General features: G+C 45.7%; 1 protein-coding gene across 1 annotated transcript; it reads left to right on the top strand.

Moving 5' to 3' along the window:
- The first annotated feature begins 620 nt into the window (after positions 1-620).
- Positions 621-24,007, top strand: zbtb44 (zinc finger and BTB domain containing 44). Its single transcript, XM_004076003.5, has 6 exons — positions 621-914; positions 10,197-11,293; positions 13,498-13,582; positions 13,897-14,048; positions 17,143-17,443; positions 20,205-24,007. Exons 2-6 carry the CDS (start codon positions 10,225-10,227, stop codon positions 20,602-20,604), a joined length of 2,007 nt encoding a protein of 668 aa, XP_004076051.1. The 5' UTR covers positions 621-914; positions 10,197-10,224; the 3' UTR covers positions 20,605-24,007.
- Positions 24,008-24,371: the final 364 nt, after the last annotated feature.

Here is a 24,371-nt window from a genome sequence, read left to right as displayed (position 1 = left end):
CACACCCTGTGATATATTCAGTTGTGGTAAACATACCACCAGCCAACTACTAGTCTTCTGGAGTATTCCTGACCTAGTATTCTATGGCAGAAACATTTTTTACTTTTTGCACTTGAGTTGAAGAGGGAGCCGGTTTAGCTCGTGCTGGTTTGCGGTGCCTTCCGTCCGTGAAACCAGGGTTCGACTCCGGGCTGCTCCCTGTTCCCTTCTCTACTTCTGTGCCTGTCCCAAGCCCGGTTGCTTTGAGAGGGTTGCGTCAGGAAGGGCATCCGGTGTAAAACATTGCCAAGTGCCCGGTTGCTTTGAGAGGGTTGCGTCAGGAAGGGCATCCGGTGTAAAACATTGCCAAGTTTACCGTGCGACTCGTTCGCTGTGGCGACCCCTGATGGGAAAAGCTGAAAGGGAAACAACAAGCACTTGAGTTGAAGAGAAGTTCTGATAAATCTCAGTTGTAAATCTCAAGTGTATTGTGAGCTAAAATGGGACAACATTGGCTCAAATTACCGTCAATGAGCATTTCTATATGTTGTCATTAAAGCTCAGTAAATGTGCTAAAAGTTTGTGTCCATTTTAGCTGTGCAGGCTGTCAAATGTTGCACTTCCGGTTTCCTCCAGCCAGCACTGTAGGGGCTCCGCGGTGCATTGTGGGAGTAAAAACAGACTGTCGGAGCGCACAAAGGACAGGGACCAGATTCTTTCCAGGTTGGGGGTCAACCGCCTTGTGATGCAGGTGGTCGTGAACGGTGACTAACGCCGTCTCGAGGCCGCCGGACGGCTGGCATCCGCAGGAAGGGAGCGGGGAATGTGAGCTAGCGCAGCGGAGCCACGCCGCTGCTTCCCCCGCTGATGATCATTGTCCGCGGAGCCACTGGACACCCGAGGCCCGGCCGCTGCTCCAAACTTCGCGCTTGAACGTAAGCCCTCCCCGTGCGGTGCTCGTTATCAGCCTTAGCCTGCTGTTTGGACCGTCATCGGGGGTTTGTGAGGTCGGTGCGGTGAACAGGCGGGATGCGCGGAGCCGTGGCGCCCTGCTGCGTCAGCCAGCGTTAGCTTAAACTAGCTAGCAGCAGCTAGCCTGTCTGTGCTCGCCTCATTCCCGGCTAAAACTGTTCAGCCACATCCCGGCGATAATATCGTTACCTAATTATCACACGATAGCTAACCAGGACTCCGTGATGAGGAGCATTTTTAAGTGTTTTCTTCGTCATAAAAAATATAAAGTAAATCTAGGACATCCGACATAAACAAAGGTACTAAACAAACAGAGGTGAATAACGACAACATTTAGCTTTATTTAATACTTTGCAATAATCGAACAAGTTTAGGTCGGTGACAATTGTTTTATCTTTTCAATTTGAAGGCTTTGGTGCAGTGGAACAATTCATCTGAGTTCTAACACTAGAGTTTGTCTCTTATTTTGACAGCCAGGGGTTTGACTGTTGCCTGACTTCCTGTGTGAGGTAGTGTTGTTGTTGCTGTAGTTTCCACTGTGACCAACTCCTAAGAGAGAGAGAGTAGCTATTGGATGGCCTGGAAGTTCCTGTAAGGAATTCACATAATTGTATAGTGGTTTATAAGTGTAATTAAGGCTGTTGTCCATCCACCATCTACACTCGCTCCACCGTGTAAAGTCAGATGGGAGAAGGAGCTGCCTCCAGCCACCATGACACCCAGCAGACGATCAGTCCATCATAGGACCAATTATAGAGATATGTACACACATTCCCTATAGGGGCAAGTTGGAGTCACCCAAAAAACGTATGAAACGTATTTCAATCATTGGCTGTTCATAAGAACTGAACTGAGCTAGTGTGACGTCACCCCCAGAAAATGACTTGCTTTCAGTTCCAACGAGACAAAGTCAATTCAGTCGCCGTTTTCTGTGATATGGACAGCAAAATAAAGGAACCAGACGTCATCAATAAGCAGTGATTTCTGTGAGTCAGCCTGAGTCATCATCATTTCTATGGCAACTACTTTCACCAATCAGGAATGAGCGTGTCTGAAGGCCACACCCCTCACACATGGAACTGGCTCGGCAGAATCTGTCAAACACTTTGAATGTTCAACATGAGACCACCTACTTTTTATTGAAGCATCTGATTGGCCAATTTATAACTTGGAATAATAAAATGACAAAATTAGGATTAGCAAGAACATGTTTAAAATAAAAAGTAACAGAGCAGAAATGGTTATTCTGACCAATAGAATAAGTGACAGCTGTTTATGTGTATAGAAATCTGTGGGAGCCAGGGGGTACTTCCTGTTTGGACAGCCAGGGGGAGGGGTCACTCAGTCCAGTTCTCATGTACAGTCAATGGTTTGGACTGTGGAAAGACAGCAGGGTGATTGGTGGAACCCTCATGGGCAACAGGAGAACATAAAAAGCCGACACAGAGAAGAAGCAGCTGGTCTGACACATCAGAACCATGGAGCCTCCAATGACTTTAGGAACAGTAGAGCAACAATGTGGGACAGAAAAATGTAATACAACTAAACAAAATGCTAGAAGTTTAACTTAAATTACTTTATATTGATTCACTCTTACAATTATTTGCTATCTCTAGCTTTGTCATTTTTTGATCCTATATTTTTTCATAATTGGCCTATCTGCTGGTTATTGATTTCCTGCATATGGGTTTTGTATTAAATATTTATCAAGTCACTAAAAATAGATATGCTTTCATGCCCAATACTAAAATCCTCCAATCATGCCAGAAATGGGCTATTCTTAAAAATGAGCCTGAAATGTCATCTCAGGTTGGCAGCAATGGTTTAATTTTTCTGCTTTGAGGTCTGTTTATGGTTCCAATTCGATTCCCAGATCAAACTTCTTACTATTAAATATATTATGTTGGAATGGTTGCTCTATGCATGTCTTTTGACTGGATGTATAAAGATTAAAATAATAAACTCCATTAAATACACATTTTGAACAGGGGATCAGAATCAACAAAACATGACAGAGAAAAACAGATTTTGAAAGAAAGAGATATTTATCATATTAAACATTATCACACTCAGGAGTTTTCCTGCTGTAAGCGAAACATACAGGTCATTGTGGCTTTGAATGTTCTCTAAGGGGTTTCCAGCCCCAATGTTTTGCTGACTAGTCTCAGTAGAAAGATGACCAAAAGGTGGTAAACGAAGACACAGCAGCTCCTAAATACAAATGGAACGACTTACACACTGGAAACGGTGGCTCAGTGGGTAGCGCTCTTGACTCACAGCAGCAAGGCCCCCGGTTCAAGTCCAGGCTGGGGGGACTTGAAACAGAACACCAATGGGGGACCTTTCTGGCTGTCCACTGTCCAAAAACATGCTTGGTGCATTCACTAATTGTCCATAGGCGTGAGTATGAATGGGGCCCTGCGACAGACTGGCGACCTGTCCAGGTGTTCCCTGCTTTCGCCCACACCGGGATAGGCTCTGTGACCCCCGTGACCCCAAAGGGATAAAACGGCAGAAGATGAATGAATGAACGCTGGAAACATAAACTAACCAGTGTTTCTAACAGATGTGTTTTCCAGTCTTCTTCAATTATAGTAAGAACATAGAAAAACCTCCCAATGACATTTTTACATGCGTGTTCTAGTGTAGTTTCTCCGCCATGACAGCAAACTGTCAAATGACATCACAGTCTTGAACACGAGATTTTTGTAATACAGCATTTATAATTTTATATTCATTTTACTTTTAATTATATTGTCAACTGTATTTTAAAACAAAATCATTGTTTCAGTAAACTGAACTTTAGTCTCATTTTATTCATGAAAAACACTCCATAGTTGTAGTTGTTTTAGTGTACGTTATAATCTTCATTCTGCAAGTTTAGAGGGATAAACAACGCACAAACCTCGGGGTGTGACGATAACCGCATCACCACACAATTTTCTTTTTTTTTGAAAGTTCTGCATATGGTGCGTGATTGGAACTATAATAAACACTTAAACACGTTCATCTTTGCTGATAATTTACTTTTTCTGTTGGTCCTGTGTTCAGACTTCAAGGGTTTCTGGGAGAAACCTTTTATTACTGTTCTCCTTCACTACCTACGCTGCACGCGGCTCCCTCTTCTTACACACACACGTGTGCGCGGTTTCAGCAGCACACACACATCCTCATTAGCCGCGTTTACATGGGCAAAAGTAATCTGAAAGAACGCCTGATCGGAAAGAAAATGCGTCATGTAAACGCGCCGTTCGGAATCTCCGATTGAGATAGGTGGGTTATACCGATCGTTTATCCAAACGTGGAGCATGTAAACGGTCATTCCGATCGTGTGTCACTACTGCTCTGGTTTACGTCACGCATAGACGGTGTTGCGCTGAGAGAAAGCTTTGGAGCTCAAACGGGACCGACCAGCTGCTCTGCAGATGCCCCGTGTAAAGCGCCGCTCCGCTCTCGCCCCGCTGGCTCTCGCCCCGCTGGCTCTCGCCCCGCTGGCTCTCGCCCCGCTGGCTCTCCCCTCTCTTACACCCCTCACGAGGGAGATGCATGGAAGGAGTGCTTCGTGCCCCCCGACGCTCACTCGGTCCACCGGCACCCGAGTGAGCAGAACAGCTGGATTAATAACTTCGTGTCTGATGGGAGGAGGATCCTTTGTTATGTGTGCGTTTTTTTTGTTTTGTTATGTGTGGGAGAATTCAGACTGCGAGCCGTCCTGCCGCTCTGGGTTAGCGGCTGCAGGACTCAGGAGGAACCGCCAGCACACACAGCGGCTTTGGGGAAGCAGAAATAAATGTCACTCAGTCCTTAGAAACTGTTCAAAAAATCACGTGAATTTGTTTCCAGTTGTGTCCTGACAAAATGAAGACTGATGTTATTCCCAGACATTTACGTGCAGCCAAGATGCAGATTGCAGCGTTTCATGGTCCTGGATTTTGTGTCCATCAGTCTAATGTTGTTAGCCCGTGTTAGCCTGTCCTAACCCTTCTTCCAGCACTGATCACACGGATTAAATAAAAGGATGAGCGAACAGGCGCTTCATACTATTCATGACATTAATAAAAGCACGTTTGGAAGATCGTCTCGTATATTACCGAGCTGCTGCATAAAATAAATGTCTGTGGCAGCTGTTTTGTTTAGAACGGGACCTATTTCCTCATCCGGTTGATTTTACACTACTGCGCATGCCCAAATGATTCATTCCGACCGAAAGTGTGAGCCATGGGAACGTTTGTTCTAATCGGAAAAAGGTTTTCTGATCCCATGTGCACGGGTGAATTTTAGCCCGACCATTGATCCGATCAAGATATTCTGCCCATGTAACCGCGGCACCTGATTCTACAACAGAAGTTTCCGTCTCGCAAGGAAATACGACAAATTTACTGCGTTCTAATCATTCACTTCCATTACAAGCTGCGTGCATTCTTGAGTAGGGATGGGTACCGAGCCCCGGTATTGAATGAGCCCCGGGGCCACATTCTTTAAGACCGCAGTATCGTTAAGATCTGACCTGAACGGTTCTGCTATCGGTACTGAAAAAGTCGTTTTTTTGTGTCCCACAAGATATTTAACTCTACAAGTCAGTCAATTTTCCTTTAATTAATGATTATATTAATTTCGCTATTCTGGCTGAAGAGGACAGGTCTGTCTGTCTATTTGTGTGCACGGGGGGCGGGCCTGTTGTTTAGAGAGTATGCGGGGCGCGCGCTCAGGCACGCTACCAAAGTTATACGATGGCGGAAAGGGCTTAACGGTCCAAAATGCTGCGGCTCTCTGTATTTTTGTAATATAACCATCATGTTCTCAGAGTGTCGTGGTGGGTTTAACATTGCAGGTAGTACCGAGCAGGTAGAAGGAAGGGAGCAGCATAATCACACGGAGGGGGGCGTGTCTGCAGGTGTGAACGCTGGCAGAGTCAGTGGCGATCTCGTAGGGGACGCGTGAGCGCCCCAAAAAAATTCCTTTTATCCCCTAGACTAAGACCACCTATTTCCACGTAAAATGAGTTAAATTTGCGTCAGGACGCCCCCACTATCCTGTCACCTTGCTGCTACGATGACCATATGAAGCGGGAGAGAGGCGGGGGCGGGGCTTAGACTCACCGCTTATGATTCCAGCCCCGCAAGTATAAAGTAAAATGTTTTGTTAAAAAAACAATGCTGTTGCACAATGAGGAAATAAAACACTTAATGTTCTTAATTGTTATTTATTTGTTTATTTTTCGTCCTCAAAAAGTATCGATAAGAGTACTGTTAAAATACCGGATCGATAAGCAGTATCCATCCATCCCTATTCTTGAGTGAACGACACCACCGCCCGCCGGAGGATTTTGTTTTTGGGGAGGGGTTATTACTGTTCTTCTTCTCTGTAACACCAAACATGAACGCGCACTGTTAGATTTCCATGAATATCACTACATGTTTTGTTTGGGAACTATTTTGTGCAGCGCAGAGTTACGTGTCTGTATGAACAGAGGCGGAGCCTCCTGCCCCGCGTTCTTCATGGATATCAGGCTTCATGGCTACCAGAAAGGTGACAAAGTGTTTGCAGTCTGTTTATTACTGCGCAATAATATATAATATTCTGAGAAGACGTCTGTACCAGAGAGCACAGGTGAAACTCGTGTGCAGCTGGAGAGCAGAAGAATCAACACACACCCCCAACACACGTGTGTGCACTTATGAATAAATAGCAAAACAACCAAAAACATAATTCCCATTTCATTCCAACAGTTTGAAAATTGTACTCCAAATGACCTTCGTCCACGTAGGAGACGACCATCTAAGATAAAAGGGCTCCATCCGGTTGGTCAACAACGTGAAGGCGTCCATCTGATTGGTCTAATGCATAAATGGATTTATTTCATTCATTAAATACTTCGAGCTGCCAGAAGATTTTTTAGCACATTTAAGGTTATCATTTATTGCAATTTTCACCGTCTTTTGCGATCTGCATATTGCACAGCTTGATGTCGCGATAACGATAAACTTGCGTTATATTGTGCAGGCCTACTTGGCATCTTTGTGAATTAAAACGCACATCATCCGTTCATCACTACCAACTGAAGTCCACCCTGCTTTTTTTAAATGTTTTAATTTGTTCTGTCCAACAGCTGAGCAAACAGATTAGAGCTGAAAGCCTTTTGTGTTGGACAGGGTTTACTATCACAAAAAGAGGTTATAGAACTTCTAAAAACCAGAGTGTAGATTTGTTTAAACCCCTTTTTGTTACTTTAATATTTTTTATTTATTTGTTGCATTTAATGTGTGTGGGGAGGGAGTGGGAAAGAATGTGAGGGGGGGAGTGGAAGAGAGTAAAATGAAGAGAGGTGAGAAAGTGGGGGATACAAGCACTGATTTGAATAAGTTATTATTTTGAGCTGTAACAATTATACCAGATCTGCTGGAAAGACGAATGTTACATCAAAGGGGAAACTCTGAAGATAGTGAGTAGTGAACAGAACTTTAGGTGCACCCAGGTTTTCCGCTGCATTGATTTACTGGGGCTTTTGCTGAGAGGGAGAGCGGACCTACACACATCTATTGCAGTATGATATGTGTTTCCAAGTCACATTGAGATTTTTTAGCTCAAACTGCATTAGAATCCGTTACAAATGGCTCATTTCCAGCCATCGCTTTCCCTGATGTCAATCCCAGCGCTCTTCTTCAAATGCATCTGCTTTGGTGGCCTCTGTTTGTGAAAAGCCCTTTTTGTTTCTGTCTCTGATCCGTATTCTCAGACGGGAGCACAGATGATGCTGCAGCTCTTCTGTGTTAAAAAGTTCTTTGTTTGAATATTATTTGCCCTTGACCTGGTTCTAGGATGTTCTAGGATGAGCAATTAACTTTCATTCAGCTTTCATATAGGTTCAGAGAAAACCCAACTCTCAATATCTTTAATAAAATTAGCATTTAAAGTAAAAAAAAAGTAAATTGCAGGAAACATTCCCCCAGTGCAGCTCTGGTCTGGTTTCAAAGTTGGTGTCATGGGCTGTTTTCTCCTAGCTCATGGCTTACAGTCATGCTCTCCATGACAACGGTCCTGCCCAGAACTCAGAGGTGAATCCCTAATGAACTCCTGCAGCCACTATGTCCTAGTAAACAACCCAGAGTTTGGCTCAAACTGGCATAATCGCGATGAAGAGACGGCTGGGAACGATGAGCTTTTGAAACTTTAGAGAAAACTCCACCAGTAGATTTCATGAAGCAGTTTGACATTTTTGATTTGTTAGTTGTTTAACTATGAAGTGACTGATCATGAATTCATATTTTCTAAACTAAAACAGAATCCGTTGGCAGGTCACATGATCACCAGAGAAATGTTGGTGGATTTTCCTCTTGGAAGTATTTGTAATCAGTTTGAAAGATCTTGCGTATTTCTTTTGTTGGGTCTGTTTGCTTTCATTTTAATATCCAGCCTCTCTGTGATCACAAAGAGCCAATCGATCGGGCCGGGCCGGCTCAGATCCCCAACCCTCCGACTGATCGTTTCAGTTCAGTGGGTCTTTTCTGGTCCTGGGTGGCTGTGGACCGTTCCCCTGCGAGCGCCCCTCGGCTCTGCGCTGGATCTGGAGAAAGCAGGTCTCTGACAGCTGCTGAGTGTCCTGCAGCGCGCTGGCCCCCACGTGGCTGCACATCTGCTTTGATTGGGGTTACGTAAGCTGGAATTTTCCCGTCTTTCACTCAGAGTTTCACCCTCCAAGACGGGCTGGACTGTTTGGGTGTTTTCAGTGAAAAGTTACCTTCGATTTCACTTCAGATTCCGTGACGGCTGAGCTTTGAGTTTGTGTGAAAGTCAAAGTATGAAGATCAAAACTTGTTTTCAGTACATTTCAACTTTGTCAAGATTTTAGCAATTTGGATCTGTGTGATATCAGATAAATTAGGACATTGTTGAAACTTTGTAGAGAGTCCTTTTCTTTTACTGAGCTTTCAGAAAAGCTTTTTATTTGACCAGTTATCCATGAATCTATGAACCCTTTCTGAGTTGTTGTTTGGGTTTCACAGGACGTTCCAAAGATGTTGGCATCATAAAGACCAGAGTATTGGATTCTTCCTAACAAACGGTTCACTTTTGAGGATTTTTCAGCACACAGAGCAGCTTTAAGAGCAACTTCACTTTTTGGCTTTTGTCCTTCTACTTTCTGCTTGAGAGATCCTTCAAAGTCTCAACAGTTCAGCAGGGATTTCCTCTATAGCTTCTTGACTTTTTAAAAAGTTTTCTTCTTCATAATTTCCTCATTTATGGACTTTTTTGGTGGGGGGACTCGCTGTAAAATGAGAAGCCAAAAGCAAACATTTTTTCCTCTCCAATTGTTATTCCATTTTTAAAAAGCAGTCAGTTTTATCAGCTGGCATTTTCCAGGCAAACGGGAAGAATTTCACTGGTAGTTGCTAGAAAACAAAGAAACGCGGCCAAGATGGAGACTCTAAGGAGAAGAAGACGAACTAACAAGCAGGTTCTCTGGGGTTTGAATAGTGCTGTGCAGGAACGGCCGTGCACACCCAGCTAATGCCTCAACTGCCCTTATGGGTGGAGACGGGCCGTCTGTGGGCAGGAAATGGGCAGTGGCCTGTAGATCCTCCACCACTCCACACTCCACACCACACTACAGGTCATTGCAAACACTTAAACAGCACGTAAGGTGACGTAGGTGAAACGCTGGCGTGTTGTGTCCCCCCCCCCCCACCTGAACCCTGCAGGGGGCTCGTCAGTTTTGTTGGAGTTGTTCAAGTCGACCGTTGGGAATGAGGGCATTTGACAGAGCGTAGTGTGTGTGGGTATCCTACAGACGCCCCATGTGGGCAGCGTTTGCGGGCAGTCAGGAGTCAGTACATGCACCTCCCTAACGACTACAGTGCTGTAAAAACGGCTCCGCCGTCATGACTCCGTCGTGTGTCATAGGTGCGTGGAACTTACATTATTCTTACAAATACTTCACCATACGCTTAACACATGCATGACAATGGTATGTTCTATTTTCATAAACCCTTAAGGTGGCCTTATGAGCCACATGCAAAATGCCAGACACACCCCTTCAGATGCGTCCACACCCATCTTCCACCCTCCACCTGTACTGGTGCAAGTGACTAAGACAGAGTTTTCCTAAAACAATCCCAAAACGCTGGCGGGTTGGATGGTAGACGTAGTTGAGGATTTATATTTTGGCAGCCCCTGATTTCTACCAAACCCTTTCTGCATGGCCTCCTAGGACCTGACAGGGTTTTCTTCTTTTGTCCTCTCTGCAGGAGTCGTCATTCGTGCCCAGACTCCAGCATGGGGGCCAAAACCTTCACCCACAGTTCTGCCTCCCACAGCCAGGAGATGCTGGAGAAGCTCAACGCCCTGCGGAACGAGGGGCACCTGTGTGACGTCACCATCAGGGTCCAGGACAAGCTCTTCCTGGCTCACAAGGTGGTCCTGGCCTGCTGCAGTGAGTTTTTCCGCTCCAAGCTGGTGGGCCGGCCCGACGAGGAGGACAAGTTTGTGTTGGACCTTCATCACGTGACCGTCAGCGGGTTTGCGCCGCTGCTGGAGTACGCGTACACCTCCACCCTCTCCATCAGCACGGAGAACATCATCGACGTCCTGGCAGCTGCCAGCTACATGCAGATGTTCGCGGTGGCCAGCACGTGCTCCGAGTTCATGAAGTCCAGCATCCTGTGGAGCTCGTCCAACAACAGCAACAACAACAACAACATCACCGCAGAGAAGCCGCACGAGTCCGCGCCAGAGAGCGCCTCATCGAACTGCGCCCTCACGCCTCTGGACGGCAGCGTGTCGCCCGTTTCCTCGGATTGCAGCGTGATGGAGAGAAACGTTCCCGTTTGCCGCGAGTCGCGGCGGAAACGCAAAAGCTTTGTGACCATGGCGTCACCCGAGAGTCCGCTCAAGTGCACCGCACAGATGGTGACCACATCCCCGCAGATCCCCAACCCGTCGCCGTCTTTTTCAGACGGCACAGCACAGCCCGTGGAGTCTTCCCTCGCCTTTCCCTGGACTTTCCCCTTTGGCATCGACCGCAGGTTCCACTCTGACAAGTCCAAGCACTTGGAAAGCCCCCGCTGTCTGGAGCAGGGCACCTCCGCCGGCTCAGAGGTGGTGGTCAGCCGCCGGCTGACTGACTTCCTGTCTTGCGAGAGCGCCAAAGCGGTGTCCTCACCCACAGCAGCGGAGGAGGAGGACGTACGCGTGAAGGTGGAGCGTCTGAGTGATGAGGAGGTCCAGGAGGCATCGTCGCAGCCTGTCAGCGCCTCCCAGAGCTCGCTGAGCGACCAGCAGACGGTGCCCGGCAGTGAGCAGGTCCAGGAAGAGCTCCTCATCAGTCCACAGTCTTCCTCTATAGGTGGGCCTCTTCCTCATGTGTCCTCACTCTGTCCCACACAATGTCCATTTGCTCACACATTGACATTTAACCAAAAGCTCCAAGACCTAAACTTGGCTGTTCATGTTGGTCATTTCTCTCATATATGTTGAGCTTCCAAACAATTGCTTCTAGATTAATGCAGTATTTTGGAATAATAATTTCCTATTTCTTTTTAATTGTAAATATTATGAGAGTTCCTGCTATGTGGTCTCTCTTTATGTTTTAAAAATGACCTGAGAAAGGTGTAGTCCCCGTTGTGGTCCACTTTATTAGAGATTAAGGCTATAAAAGCCCTCTCCACACTCGTTTCTCTGACGGACGAGAACATTTTTACACTTTTCTCTCTTGTTTGAACCCTGCCTGCAAGTCTTTTAAGGTTAGCTGCTGATTATGCAAATGCGATCCAGTCATTCAGACCTCATCAGCTGTCAGTGTGGGTATGCTGTGTGTGGTGATGGTGGAGGATAGGAAGCATACATCTGCCTCGCCCTTTTATGGCTTTATAAAACCACATGTTTGCTTATTTCACCTCTTTGATCTGTGGGTGCATTAGTCCCCGTGTGGCTGGCCTGGTCCTCTTGGTCTGACGGGTTTTGAAGCTCACCAGATTCTGCTTTGGACCAAACGTGGATTTGGCTCCCCATGAGAAAGAGGCTTCACGTTCGCTCCTTCATGTACTCCTAGCTTACTCTAAAGGCCTGTTCACACCGGGACGAATTTCGCCGGCGATTTTCGCCGACGTTTAACGCCTCGTGACTAAACAAAGGGCACCAATGAGAGTGTGCACACCGACGCGAAAAAACGCCAGGCGTTAAAGCGTCGAAAAAAAAAACGCCTCGGGTTCGTTTTTTTTTTTCGACGCGTCGCGTCGAAATCTACTCGACCAATGAGAACGGCGCTTTTGCTCACGTGTCTGGAGCTTCTGAAGTTACAGTAAAACACAACTTGGGGGCGCTCAAACACAAAACTGCCTTGCTGAGCACACATACCAGCGAAGAAGATAGACGTCAAGTAGCGTCTACACAGCCGCGAAGAAATAATGACGGACATTCTAAAATATCCCCGAACCAAGCACCAGTTGGAGCAACTGGTGCTTGAAATATTCATGTTTTCTTTGTTTGATTCTGACAAGCGCGTAAATACTTGCTATCTTCTTCTGAGTGAAAAGCGACTTTAAGAAGCGTAAAGTTGCGCAGCGCCACCTTGTGTACAGGAGTATTTCTGTTTTACATTAAGCGCCATCTAATGTCAGGGAATGAAATTGCATGTTCACTCCACTCATCGTCAGCGAAAATCGCCTGGGTGTGAACACAAAAAACGTGACGAAAAACGCTGGCGAATAACGCCTGGCGAATATTCGTCCCGGTGTGTACGGGCCTTAATGCTGCCGTCTGACCGAACGCAATTCAAACGTCAAATTGTGTTCGCCGCTTCTCTTTTGATGTGCGTCTAATTCTCTGCTGGACATTTGTCCAAAAAAGTGTTTATAATCCTAACGCTCCTCCCTCATGTGGGAGGAGCTACTGCCAAAGGTTTTTAGCCTCCTGCAAGCGGTGACTGTATATCTGAATATTTTATATACAATCAGTGCATGAAAGACACGGACGATGTTCAGAGATCAGGTTGATTTAATTGACAGAGCTCTACGCAGCATCGAAATGACGGCGCATTCTCTTCCTGACTGTTTTCTCCCTGCTGTCAGATTCCTGAAGCAGCGCCACAAGACTTCCCGAACTCCTCTTATTCACATCGTGAAAAAAGAAAAACTGCCCCTCTAAACGGAACAATATTTGTTACCATGACGACCAGCCATGTGCCACAAAGGCTGAGCTCATCGTAAACCTGCCGTTTTGGCAGGAAATGTTATTGACTGACAAAGACACATCTTTTATTTTCAGAGTTCCAGGCAGGAGGTGTAATATTTTCCTCTGGTGGCTTCAGTGGGAGATCCCCCTTTTTGCCTAGAGCACACATCTATACAGGTTTAAAATGTATATCTTTTAGTGGAAAACTCTTGATTGTTGACGTTTTTCCAGGTGTTTTTTAACAAAAGCATAATAAAAGGCCCGGTTGAGTGAGCAGCTTTCAAAAGCGGTGGTGTTCCTCTGATCCTGTTCTAAGATGACCTGTTGGAGGGTTTCTTCCCCACGTCGCCATGGTGACTCATCTGTTTCCCCCTGCAGGTTCGATGGATGAGGGTGTGTCGGAGGGCTTACCGTCGATGCAGGGCACCTCTAACGCTGGAGGACACGCAGAGGATGATGAGAGGTACAGAGGACTCGTCAGAGCATGCAGACAGGAAGTTGGTGACGGGCGCCGCGAGCCACGGCTGCTCCGATGACGCGTCATACCGAGGTGACGCTGGATTTGAGCTGTCGCTGCCTCCAGCTGAAAAACTATAAAACTGATCAGACTTTTCCACATCAGCCTCAACCCTTTGTTGAGCTCAGTTACGCTCAGATGTATTTCTCCATTTAGCGGAAACCGAGCCAGACCCTCACGCCCCCTCATCATTCAGACTGCTGTGTCTCCGTTCAGGAGGGGACGGCCTCTCAAACGTCTCCCATGTGTTTGTGTTTCAGGTTGGAAGGGATTCAGTATCCATATCACCTGTACATAAGCCCGTCTGCTCGGCCCGGCACCAACGGCCCTGACCGGCCTTTTCAGTGCCCAACCTGCGGGGTCCGATTCACACGCATTCAGAACCTAAAGCAGCACATGCTCATACACTCGGGTAGGTGAGACGTCCACGCGGTCTGTGCTTACTGCAGGACCTGGAAGAATCATTTAGAGGGTGTGTGAAAAGGATCCGGATTGGCTCTGGTGTTTAAGGAGGTCGGTGCAGGGGTCAATGTGCCGAACAATGTTTAGCACACTTTCCAATGACTTTAGGGAACTTCGGAACAGAACTTCTGCTTGCATACATGCACACTTACATACACACACTGTCACACTGTTGTCCTTGCAACAAGTACAGAACACCTTAAATGTTGTTTTACTGGTACTTGCAGCGACGATAAAACACTTCAATGAGGTCAAATCAGGATCAGCTTAAGGTGAACGAAAAGACAGATTATAAATGGAAGAAAAAGTGAACATTTGAAAACTGTTAAATGCTCAAAAGTACCAGAACAATTATTCAGACAACCATAAAGAACATGTTAACACGTCGACTAAACATTAGATTCAATTAACTAAATCAGTTTCTTCTTATGTGTCACTACCAAACACTGAAAATCTGCTGTGTTTTTCTATCAGTCTGCATTCACCACCACATTGGAGAATCCCACTGTGGAATTTCCCTCTATTTTAATTTAGTTTCTGTCCATTACCACAGTGAATTTTAAATAAAACAACTCGGAGGCCATTGACGTGCAGACTTTCAGCTTTTATTCTATGGGTTGAACAAAAAGATAGCATAAAAATGTGAAAAACTAAAGCATTTTTTAAACACAATCCCTTCATTTCATGGGCTCATAGGTAATTGGACAAATGAAATAACTGAAAACAAAATGGTCATTCCTAATATTTGGTTAAAAGCCTTTGTTGGCAATGACAGCCTGAAGTCTTGAACTCATGGACATCACCAGATGCTGGTTTTCTCCTTCTGATTGCTCTGCCAGGCCTTTACTGCAGCGGCTTTCAGTTGCTGTTTGTTTGTGGACCTTTCTGTCTGAAGTTTAGTCTTCAACAAGTGAAATGCTGCTCAATTGGGTTAAGATCAGGTGACTGACTTGGCCATTCAAGAATATTCCACTTCTTTGCTTTAATAAACTCCTGAGTTGCTTTGGCTGTATGTTTTGGGTCGTTGTCCATCTGGATTATGAAACGCCGTCCAATCAGTTTGGCTGCATTCACCTGGATCTGTGCAGACAGTTTGTCTCTGAACACCTCAGAATTCATTGGGCTGCTTCTGTCCTGTGTCACGTCATCAATAAACACTAGTGTCCCAGTGCCACTAGCAGCCATGCAGGCCCAGACCATCACACTGCCTCCACCGTGTTTTACTGATGATGTAGTGTGCTTTGGATCATGAGCTTCTCCACGCCTTCTCCATACTTTTCTTTTCCCATCATTCTGGTAGAGGATGATTTTGGTTTCATCTGTCCAAAGAATGTTTTTCCAGAACTGTGCTGCCTTTTTTAGATGCTTTTTAGCAAAGTCCAATCTAGCCTTCCTATATTTGAGGTTTATGAGTGGCTTGCATCTTGCAGTGAACCCTCTGTATCTACTTTCATGCATTCTTCTTTTTATGGTAGACTTGGATATTGATACGCCTACCTCCTGGAGAGTGTTGTTCACTTGGTTGGCTGTTGTGAACGGGTTCCTCTTCATGGAAATGATTCTGCCATCATCCACCACTGTTGTCTTCCGTGGACGTCCAGGTCTTTTTGCGTTTCTGAGTTCATCAGTGCTTTCTTTCTTTCTCCGGATGGACCACACTGTTGATGTTGCCACTCCTAATACTGTAGCGATTTCTGGCATGTTTTTTTCTGTTTTCTCAGCTTAATGATGGCTCCTTTCACCTGCATGGAGAGCTCCTTTGACCGCATGTTGTCTGTTCACAGCAACATCTTCAAAATGCAAGCACGAGTCCTCTAATCAACTCCAGGCCTTTTATTTGCTTCACTCATAATGACATAACAAGGGAATCGCCCACACCTGCCCATGCAATAGCATGGAAGTCATTTGTCCAATGACTTAGGAGCCCACGAAATGAAGGGATTGTGTTTAAAAAATGCTTTAGTTTTCACATTTTTATACAATCTTTTTGTTCAACCCATGGAATAAAAGCTGAAATTCTGCACTTCAATGGCATCTGAGTTGTTTTATTTAAAATTCACTGTGGTAATGTACAGAAACAAAATGAGAAAGAATGTGTCTCTGTCCAAATATTTATGGTCCTGTATGTATAATGGCTGTTTTGTCTAGTCTAGTCTTCAGTGCCCTCTAGAGGTTGTTGCTATTTATCCTTAAAGTCACACATACGTCACCCCCCCCCCCCCCCCAACTATGCAAAAAAATGCGACATATGCTCTGAAAAATATGGTGCACGTTGTAAATTTAAGAGAAAACAAAAAAGTACATATACAGATCTTTAAATTTGAAGAAAACTTGAATAAAGAAAAGATATAAACCTAGAACTGTTACCAAATGAAAAAAAAGCTTTGTTTGAATAGCTCACAAGTACAAAAATGAAGAATACTTTCAATTTCAGTGTACTTGTCCTTGTTGCATAAAAAATAAATAATAATTCATTGATTGATAGTTATAGTAATCAGAACACTTAAATGGTAAACTGCGTGTTCTTGTGTAGCTCTTTACCACCCTCTCTAAGTGCTGTACAGTCACAGTCCCATTCACACACCGATGGCGGCTGCGCTGCCAAACACCCACCAGGAGCAATGTGGGTTCAGTGTCTTGCTCAAGGACACTTCGGTACATGGAAATGCAGACAGGGATTCAAACCTTGCAAAACATTTCAATGACAAGTTGACCGCTCTGCCTCTGCACCACAGCACCACCATTTTAATATATTTATTTACAAAAATAAAAAGTATCAAACATAAAACTATTTTAAAAATCCAAAAGAAAATGATTTTAATATTATCAGTGGTTCCAAACATTTTTTGAATTTGCTGCAAGATTGAGTCACGAGATGACAATAAATGTGCCAAAAATGAGCAGAAATGGTCCGTTGTTTTTGTGTTTGTGTGTGTGTGTGTTATCCAAATGAGACAGTGTTAGTGATGAAGGCCATAGTAAAAATGTGGAGGATGACATTTTGTCCCTGTGTGCCGTTGTGTTCTTGTCCCTCCCCCCTGCAGGCATTAAGCCCTTCCAATGCGACCGCTGTGGGAAAAAGTTCACTCGGGCCTACTCCCTAAAGATGCATCGGCTGAAGCACGAAGGTAAACGCTGTTTCCGGTGCCAGATTTGTAGCGCCACATTCACGTCCTTCGGTGAATATAAGCACCACATGAGGGTCTCCCGACACATAATCCGCAAGCCGCGGATTTATGAGTGCAAAACATGCGGCGCCATGTTCACCAACTCTGGCAATTTAATTGTACACCTGAGGAGTCTGAACCATGAGGCATCCGAGCTAGCAAACTACTTCCAGAGCAGGTGAGGAGTCTGGGGGCGCTGAGCCCATTATTTCCTTAGATCTCACCTGCATCCGAACCGTTAGTGCAGATTCTTCTGCCAATACTTGACTGCGTCCTGACTTTGTGTTGTTGTATTGATGACTATTGTTTTCACTGCTCAGTTGTGGTGTTCATGAACTCTGTTGAATGTATCTGCTGGGAAACTGCACTGTCATTTAATGAAATGAAACCATCCTGGTCCGGTTCAGGTAAATGACACATGGAGGACTATGAGACTGCTTGTTTGGCGGTCTCCTCTGTCCTGTCAGCTCCAGGCTTAGATGATGAATGAATGTTTTATGCTGTGGGTCTTTCTCCATCAAACCACCACCTGTTCACAAGCGACTATTTATCTGTGGTCCCCGATCTTTCTCAACAACCAGTGTCCCTTTGTAGACGTCATTGATTTGTCTCAGAGTTCATAAATTGGGTGGAACTGTCTATGGCCGCCACCTCTTAGGGGTTCATGTGTAACCGGTACAGTTCTAACTTCAACACAAAGCTGTTAGCTGTAGAGGGGCCCTGTGATGATGCTTCAACAACACTAATGTTTGTGCCTTTTGCAGGAAATACAATATTTTTTCACATTTAGACTACTCATGAAGTCCTTTGTGGAAAAAAAAGAATACAGTGTTCCCCTCTTTTAACCCCGGGTGGTACGTTCCATAAATAACCCGCAATGGATGAAATCTGCAAAATGAGATTACAGATGTTTTCAGGCTGTCAAAGCCCTCACTACACACTTTCAACACTTTTCTCAGACAATGATGAACACTGTCACACACTCCTCTTGTTTAAACTCTGAGTTCAAACCTTTGTACAGAAAAAGTCCAGGACTACAGACAGCATCTGAAGGTTTATATAAGTACTGGGTCTCTGTGCACCAAAAGACCGATCGACAAGATCAACAGCACGCCCATTAAAAAAACTAAAATAAAAAACCTGCAAAGTTGTGCTTTGCACGTCAGCAAGTCTACAAAAGGAGACCTGTGGTATTTGGAGGGACCCCTGTATCTTACAGTGTCAGTAGCAGAGATCCTCTCTGTGCCTTTGATGAGGTCAGACTGTTCTTTTAGTGGTAATCCACCTGAGAGCAGGAGACACCTCACTTAATGCTACAGGATGTAGTTCCTCAGCGGACAGTTGACTTACCGGTAGTCCACGTGCCGTTCTCCCCGTTTCATTGGGAACATTGTGTGCCGACCCAATCGTCAGAAGCTTTTGGCGTTTGTCAGCAGAACGCCTTGTCTTCATAAAGTCAGTGGAGGCTTTTATGGCCCGGATTTTTCCACTGCTTGGTCAAGTAAAGGCTTCACAGGTCTGGACCGTGGCTCTTTGACTCCTCGTGCTCTTTACAGCAGAAGATCTCTGTCTGAGGTCATCACAGAGGGGAAAATCCTTTGCTGCCTCAGTCAGAACCGGTCCGCTCGTAAAACCACCTAACTGCTCTCAGCTTCTACTTCAAATCGGTGGTTTCCGTAATTGTTGACTCAGATTCAACTCTACAAAAAAACGCTAAGCTTTATTTATTTGTAGTGGTGGAAAGGTTTGCTAGAAATTGTGACCGCTTCAAACACCCTCAGCAGGTCTGTCAGGCGTACAGATACCACACTCCAAAAAGGTTTCGATTCAGTTTGTCAGAGCTGGAAGCTTTAACCCTTTAACACCAGAGATTTAGTTCCACTCAGTGTTTACATTCTTCTGTCTACTGCAACTCTTCAACCACTGATGGCGTTAGCATATTTCCAGTAGATTCTGTCACAGGTAAAAGTGTCTTTGTGTCTTTATGCAGGACTTCACATGGTAATGTGTTGCATATCAGTGCAAAGCCTCTTTTATTATCATAATCAGTTATAACATGCTGATTGTGTAAACGGTTGAAGAGTTACGGTAGGTCAAAAAGCGTGTGCTGTTCAGGCGTCACCGCTGACCCCCTAGCTTCGTGAACCTAGAGGTTGTTGTCTGAAACTCCTCCATTGTTTTGGTCTTTAGGGAAAGTTTTTCATTTCAATCCTCTTACACATTGATCATTGAAAGATAGCGGTCCCTTTCACACACACGACTGAACAAACCAGAGCTTGGAGTCCAATCCCAGTCCCTCAGGGTCTTAAACCAGATCGGTTCCACCAATGAGAGACAACAAGGCCAAGCCATGGAGGACTGGGCTAGACCTTTAGCACGTGTCTAAGGCAAACACTCCAAACAAACAGTTAAAATATCAACTTTCAGAACAGATGAGCGGATCAGATTCAGTAATCTCATTACAGCAGCAGCAGATCTTTACTCTCAGAGGAAGAGGATTACATTCTGGGACATGGTTTCTGCTTGGCCGATAACAAACCTGTTTTTCAGTGGATCTGAAGACGTGTGGATGTTATCGTTCATCCGTCTAATATCAGTACAGTGTGATGGTAGTGGAGTGTTTTTGACAGTGCTGCCAGCAAATGAGCCCGACTCAAAGGTTTCAGGGAATTATCGATGTATATTTGTAAAACTGAAGACATTTTGGTGGAGAGTTTTGAAATGACACAAAAATGTTCTTGTAGTCTCAGGTCTGATTGTTGGAACCGTTTGGTTCCTCCTTAAAACTGTTTCTTCTGAATTAACCGTTGTTGCTTGTGTTGTGTCAGACCCACACAGACGTTGTGTTGGTCACCTGTGACTGAATGTTGGTGTTGTAGAGTTTGTCTGCATGCAGCTTAAAGGACGCTGATCTCAACCGGCTCTCTGGCTCTTTGCAGTGATTTCCTCGTGCCCGACTACCTGAGCCAGGTACAGGAGGAGGAGGAGGCGCTGGGAGTCCAGTATGAACTGGAGGAGTCTCAGCATCACCACGCCTTCCCAGGCAGCTCCTCCGCCGCTACCTCCACTGCCACCTCATCCTCCTCCTCTGTCCAGCTGCCCGTCATCTCCCAGGTCTCGTCCTCCACGCAGATCAGCGAGACTTCCTCCGGTTTCCGCTCACCCGAAGCCCTGGATCCTCTGGAGGCCTCGGCTGTCCTCAAGGCGCACGCAGCCGGGACGGCGGGCATGGCGGTGGAGACCAAGCTGGATGAGGGCGCAGCAGGCAGCTCCCCGGAGGAGTCTGAGGAGGATCTGCACTCTCACAGCAAGGATGTGGCTTCCATCACCATCGAGTGATTCTAGTCTTCTGCTTGCTGTTAGCACAGTCCCGTCATGTGGGATTATCTGTTGAACGGGGAGACCCTCTGGACGTGGACACGCCTCCACTGGCGGAGGTCTTCTGGAATCTGAAGCACTTATTTCACTGAGACTCTGGACAGCAGGACGGCTGTTCTTTTTCCCATAAGACCTGAAGGCAGCACTGACTGTGGCTGAACAAATGGGGTCTGGTAATTCCAAGCCTTGCTCTTCTTTGGAAAGTGCCTGAGTGTTCACCCTTACAGCAGACATGGAAGTTGACAGACGGAGTCTGCAGACTGAGCGGCGAGCCCCGTCTATGGACAGAAACTGTGTTCTTACTTTGGTGCCGTGGCTGACGGCCAGCCCTGTTGTGTCCGGTATCAGTTCTGCAAAAGCTTGTACTGTAGATCTGCTGTTGGGTGTCGTGAAACATGAAGTGCCAGACGTGTGTGCGTTTCTATGATCAACACATTTCATTTTTAGACATGGAAAACTTGAAGATTTATCCACAGAGTGTTTCCTGAAGACGCTGGTGCCGTGACTCCTGTTTCTAACCGCTTTTTAACTTTGAGTGGACATGTGTGTGGATTCCTAAATGCTCTCTGCAACAATACAATGTGACTGTGACAGTTTCAGTGTTAGATTCTCTGTCCCATCAGCAGCTGAATGAGTTCCAAACAGCAGTGTTTGTGGAGTTTCAGGTTGGAGGATCTTCCAAGTGTCCGTCAGTCACTGGGGTGAACCCTTACGTTTGTGTTCCTGTGTTCTGTGGTTCAGTCTGAAAGGTTTCAGCGCAGCAGCATGAAGCTGCTCGGCCGGACTGAAGTGGTGGTGTGTGCGTGAACGTGTGCAGCCAGTGCAGTGTGTGGCTGGGGCAGAGGATGGACGATGTAGACCTGAACACAGACCGTGTCCAACCTAGGCAGGTGCCACTTAGGAAGGCTTTGACTTTTGTCCACCAGATACTAAAATAAGCTAACATTCAGAGTCAGCAGAGCTGGGTTTCAAAAAAATCACATTTTCCTTTAAAACTTCAGTATTTTTTATTCCGATTTTAAAAACTCCCTCTACTTAGTTTATAACTGAAAGACATGATGATGTTTTTATTGAAAGTTTCACCTTCATTTGGTTTGTATACCAGCTTATGTGTTTGAGCTGGAAGCAAATCAAGATGTCCAGAATAGTTGGAGGAGCGGTTGGGCGTCGGCATGAAAAACGTCTCTGCTGTTTAGTTTTAACGTCTCGGTTTTGTCCCGTCTACCAAAACCGCCTGCAATGACGAGTCGTTCCAAAATAACCGAAAAACCCCAGACGAGTAAAGTCGACTTTTGCTTCAATCACGTGATTAATAGCACCTTATAATCGAGGCTTTCTCTGATGTGTCGCCTCTTGTTTCCAAGGCGACGATGTTCTTCGCTGCGCTAAGGGCGGATCAAAAGCGGCGGGCAGACAGGAAGTTGAGAATATTCTCCAAACAGAATCATGCGGGGCTTCACCTCACTTGTAGAGCTGCCATCTCTCAGGTTCTTCCTGATGGGCAGAGCTGCAGCAGCAGGAAGAGCATCAGTGCTGTGTTTTTGTTGGCAATCAGAACACTGGAAGGACTGTGGTCCTTTCTTCATGCACCAGCTGAGTATTCACCACCAATGATTCCCCACGAAAACTGCTGAGGATTGACGTTTTATTGGGGGAAAAAGAACTGCCCTGAGGACTATTTGCTTTTTCTTATGAGACATTTTTGTATGTTTCAAAAGAAGAAGTCATATTTCTAGTGTATTTTCTAGAAACAAGCCATCATTTCTCCATGAACTGTTAACATGTTTATTTGAAGTTTTAAAACCTCAAAGTTCAAATTCTCCCTGTGACCTCGTGAGGTCACAGGATGACCTCACGAGGTCCGGACAATGGGGCACCCCTACAAAATAGCCCAATTTAGCTGGAGGTGCTGCAGAAACGCCAAAAGAGCTTCGCTTAAGTCCAGGTCTAAACGGTGTCCGATGTGCCCTGGTCTCAAAGGTCATGAAGCTGAAGTCAGCTGATGCTTGAGTGAAAGGAAGGGTGAAGCGTTGAACCGCCGTCCGCTTGACTCTCAGATGGCGATGGTTGAACCCTCCAGCTCCTGTAACCCGTTTTGTGCCAATCAGCTGTGCAGGTAGATGTTTGTGATGCACATGGAAGGGGTCCATGACGTTTCCCGCCGGCGTACAGGGTCGTAGGTGACGGTAGATGCTGCACCTTAGCCTTGGAGTGGGTGCCATTGTTCCGTTTTTGTGTTGTTGTTTTACAAAACGTCGTGCCATTTACCCTCGTTTCGTGATTCAGGTACAAATCCAGCTTTGTCCTCCAGGACCAAATGTTTGTGATTTCATTGGGGACTTGCAGTGGCAATCAGAAATAGCACATGATCAAAGGAAGATAATCATTGTTGGCCCACACTACCCCTGAAAACACTGTACGGCGTTGTGCGTCCCAGAGCCCCGCCTTAGTAAATGGACCTAATCTCTGGCTGCACAACGTCCCAAACATACAGAAGAGACGACGGTGTGTCCTTGTGTGTGTGCGTCATGCTGTTCATCTGCTGTGCTCTCATCTGAACCAACTTTTATAACTAAATGCTGCTGTTTGTTGAAACGCAAAAAGTGCCCAAATGTTTGTTTTTTTGTGAGCCGATGGTGTGCAATAAATGGAGTTAGAGAAATCTATATACATGTACCTCTGTGCGTATATGAGTGTACCCTGAAACGACGAATGTATGGCACGGTGGAGGGGAAACGGGACTGTAGGTGCTCCTGCTCCTTGGTGTTGTTGCATGTTGTGTTGTTGTTGTTGTTGTGTGAAGCGAAGGCGGAGTTTTGAACTCATCTTCCTGCGACAGCATGCCCTCCTGTTCGCCCCCCTCCCCCTCATGTGCAATGTTCTCAGACCACAGGACAGGCCTTCAGCTGTGCACGTGATGTGCACGTTCTCCTGGCTAAAGGAAGGAGCGGAAAGCAGCTGGTAGCTCTTCATTCTAGATATTTTGGTGACTTTTGTACTCTAGTTGCGCTTTAATGGCTATTCTTGTGAAATGTGAATGAAGCAGGTTGGGGGGGGGGGATCAGGGGATGTGGGGTGTACATACATACATGTATAGATGTACAGTACATGGCTGTCCTGCTCTCAGACTGATGTTGTGTTCGTGTCTTTGATACAGTATTTAAGCCGTGGGCGGGGCGGGCGGTCAGGTGATCCATGGTGTTGACTGTTTGACCTGAATCCTATTCCACAGAAAAAGAGTTTGTGCTTCTGAAACGTTGCTGTTGTTCTGCAGTTCGACTCCTGTTACTCTCAAAGAGGGGATTGTTTTTCTTCTGTTTTATAGAACTCTAAAGTGTAAATAAAATAACCTTGAATCTGTGAACGCGTGTTTGTTCCTCTTCCACGCCGGTTCCCAGCTTCCACGGCTTCAGGGAAGCTGCAGCCGTCTTCCATGTCTTCCCACCGTGACGGAAACGCCATCAAGAGTGTAAAGAGTATTTAGACGTTCATCAGGAGACACGGCGCTGTAAAGCTGTGTATCATCAGCATAGATGTGAAAGTCAACGCTGTGTCTCCTGATGACAACATCACCAAGGAAACGTATAAAAGTTAAAAAGTAGTGGACCTAAAATCGTTCCTTGGGGAACCCCACAACTTATTTCATGGATTCTTGAAGAGCATGTATCCATACTTACATAAAAGTGTTGGTCTGTGTGATGGCTGCCTACGCTGCCACACCATCAGGG

The sequence above is a fragment of the Oryzias latipes genome, chromosome 13 (assembly GCF_053564925.1).
Source record: "Oryzias latipes strain Hd-rR chromosome 13, Olatipes_Hd-rR_3.1".
In the NCBI taxonomy this organism is placed as follows: domain Eukaryota; kingdom Metazoa; phylum Chordata; class Actinopteri; order Beloniformes; family Adrianichthyidae; genus Oryzias; species Oryzias latipes.
This window is presented reverse-complemented; position numbering and strand designations above follow the sequence as displayed.

Coding starts and splice junctions, on each gene's coding strand:
- zbtb44 (XM_004076003.5), top strand. CDS start 10,225: ATGGGGGCCAAAACCTTCACCCACAGTTCTGCCTCCCACAGCCAGGAG. Junction 13,583..13,896: donor CACGCAGAGGATGATGAGAG/GTACAGAGGACT, acceptor TTTGTGTTTCAG/GTTGGAAGGGATTCAGTATC. Junction 14,049..17,142: donor GCACATGCTCATACACTCGG/GTAGGTGAGACG, acceptor TCCCCCCTGCAG/GCATTAAGCCCTTCCAATGC.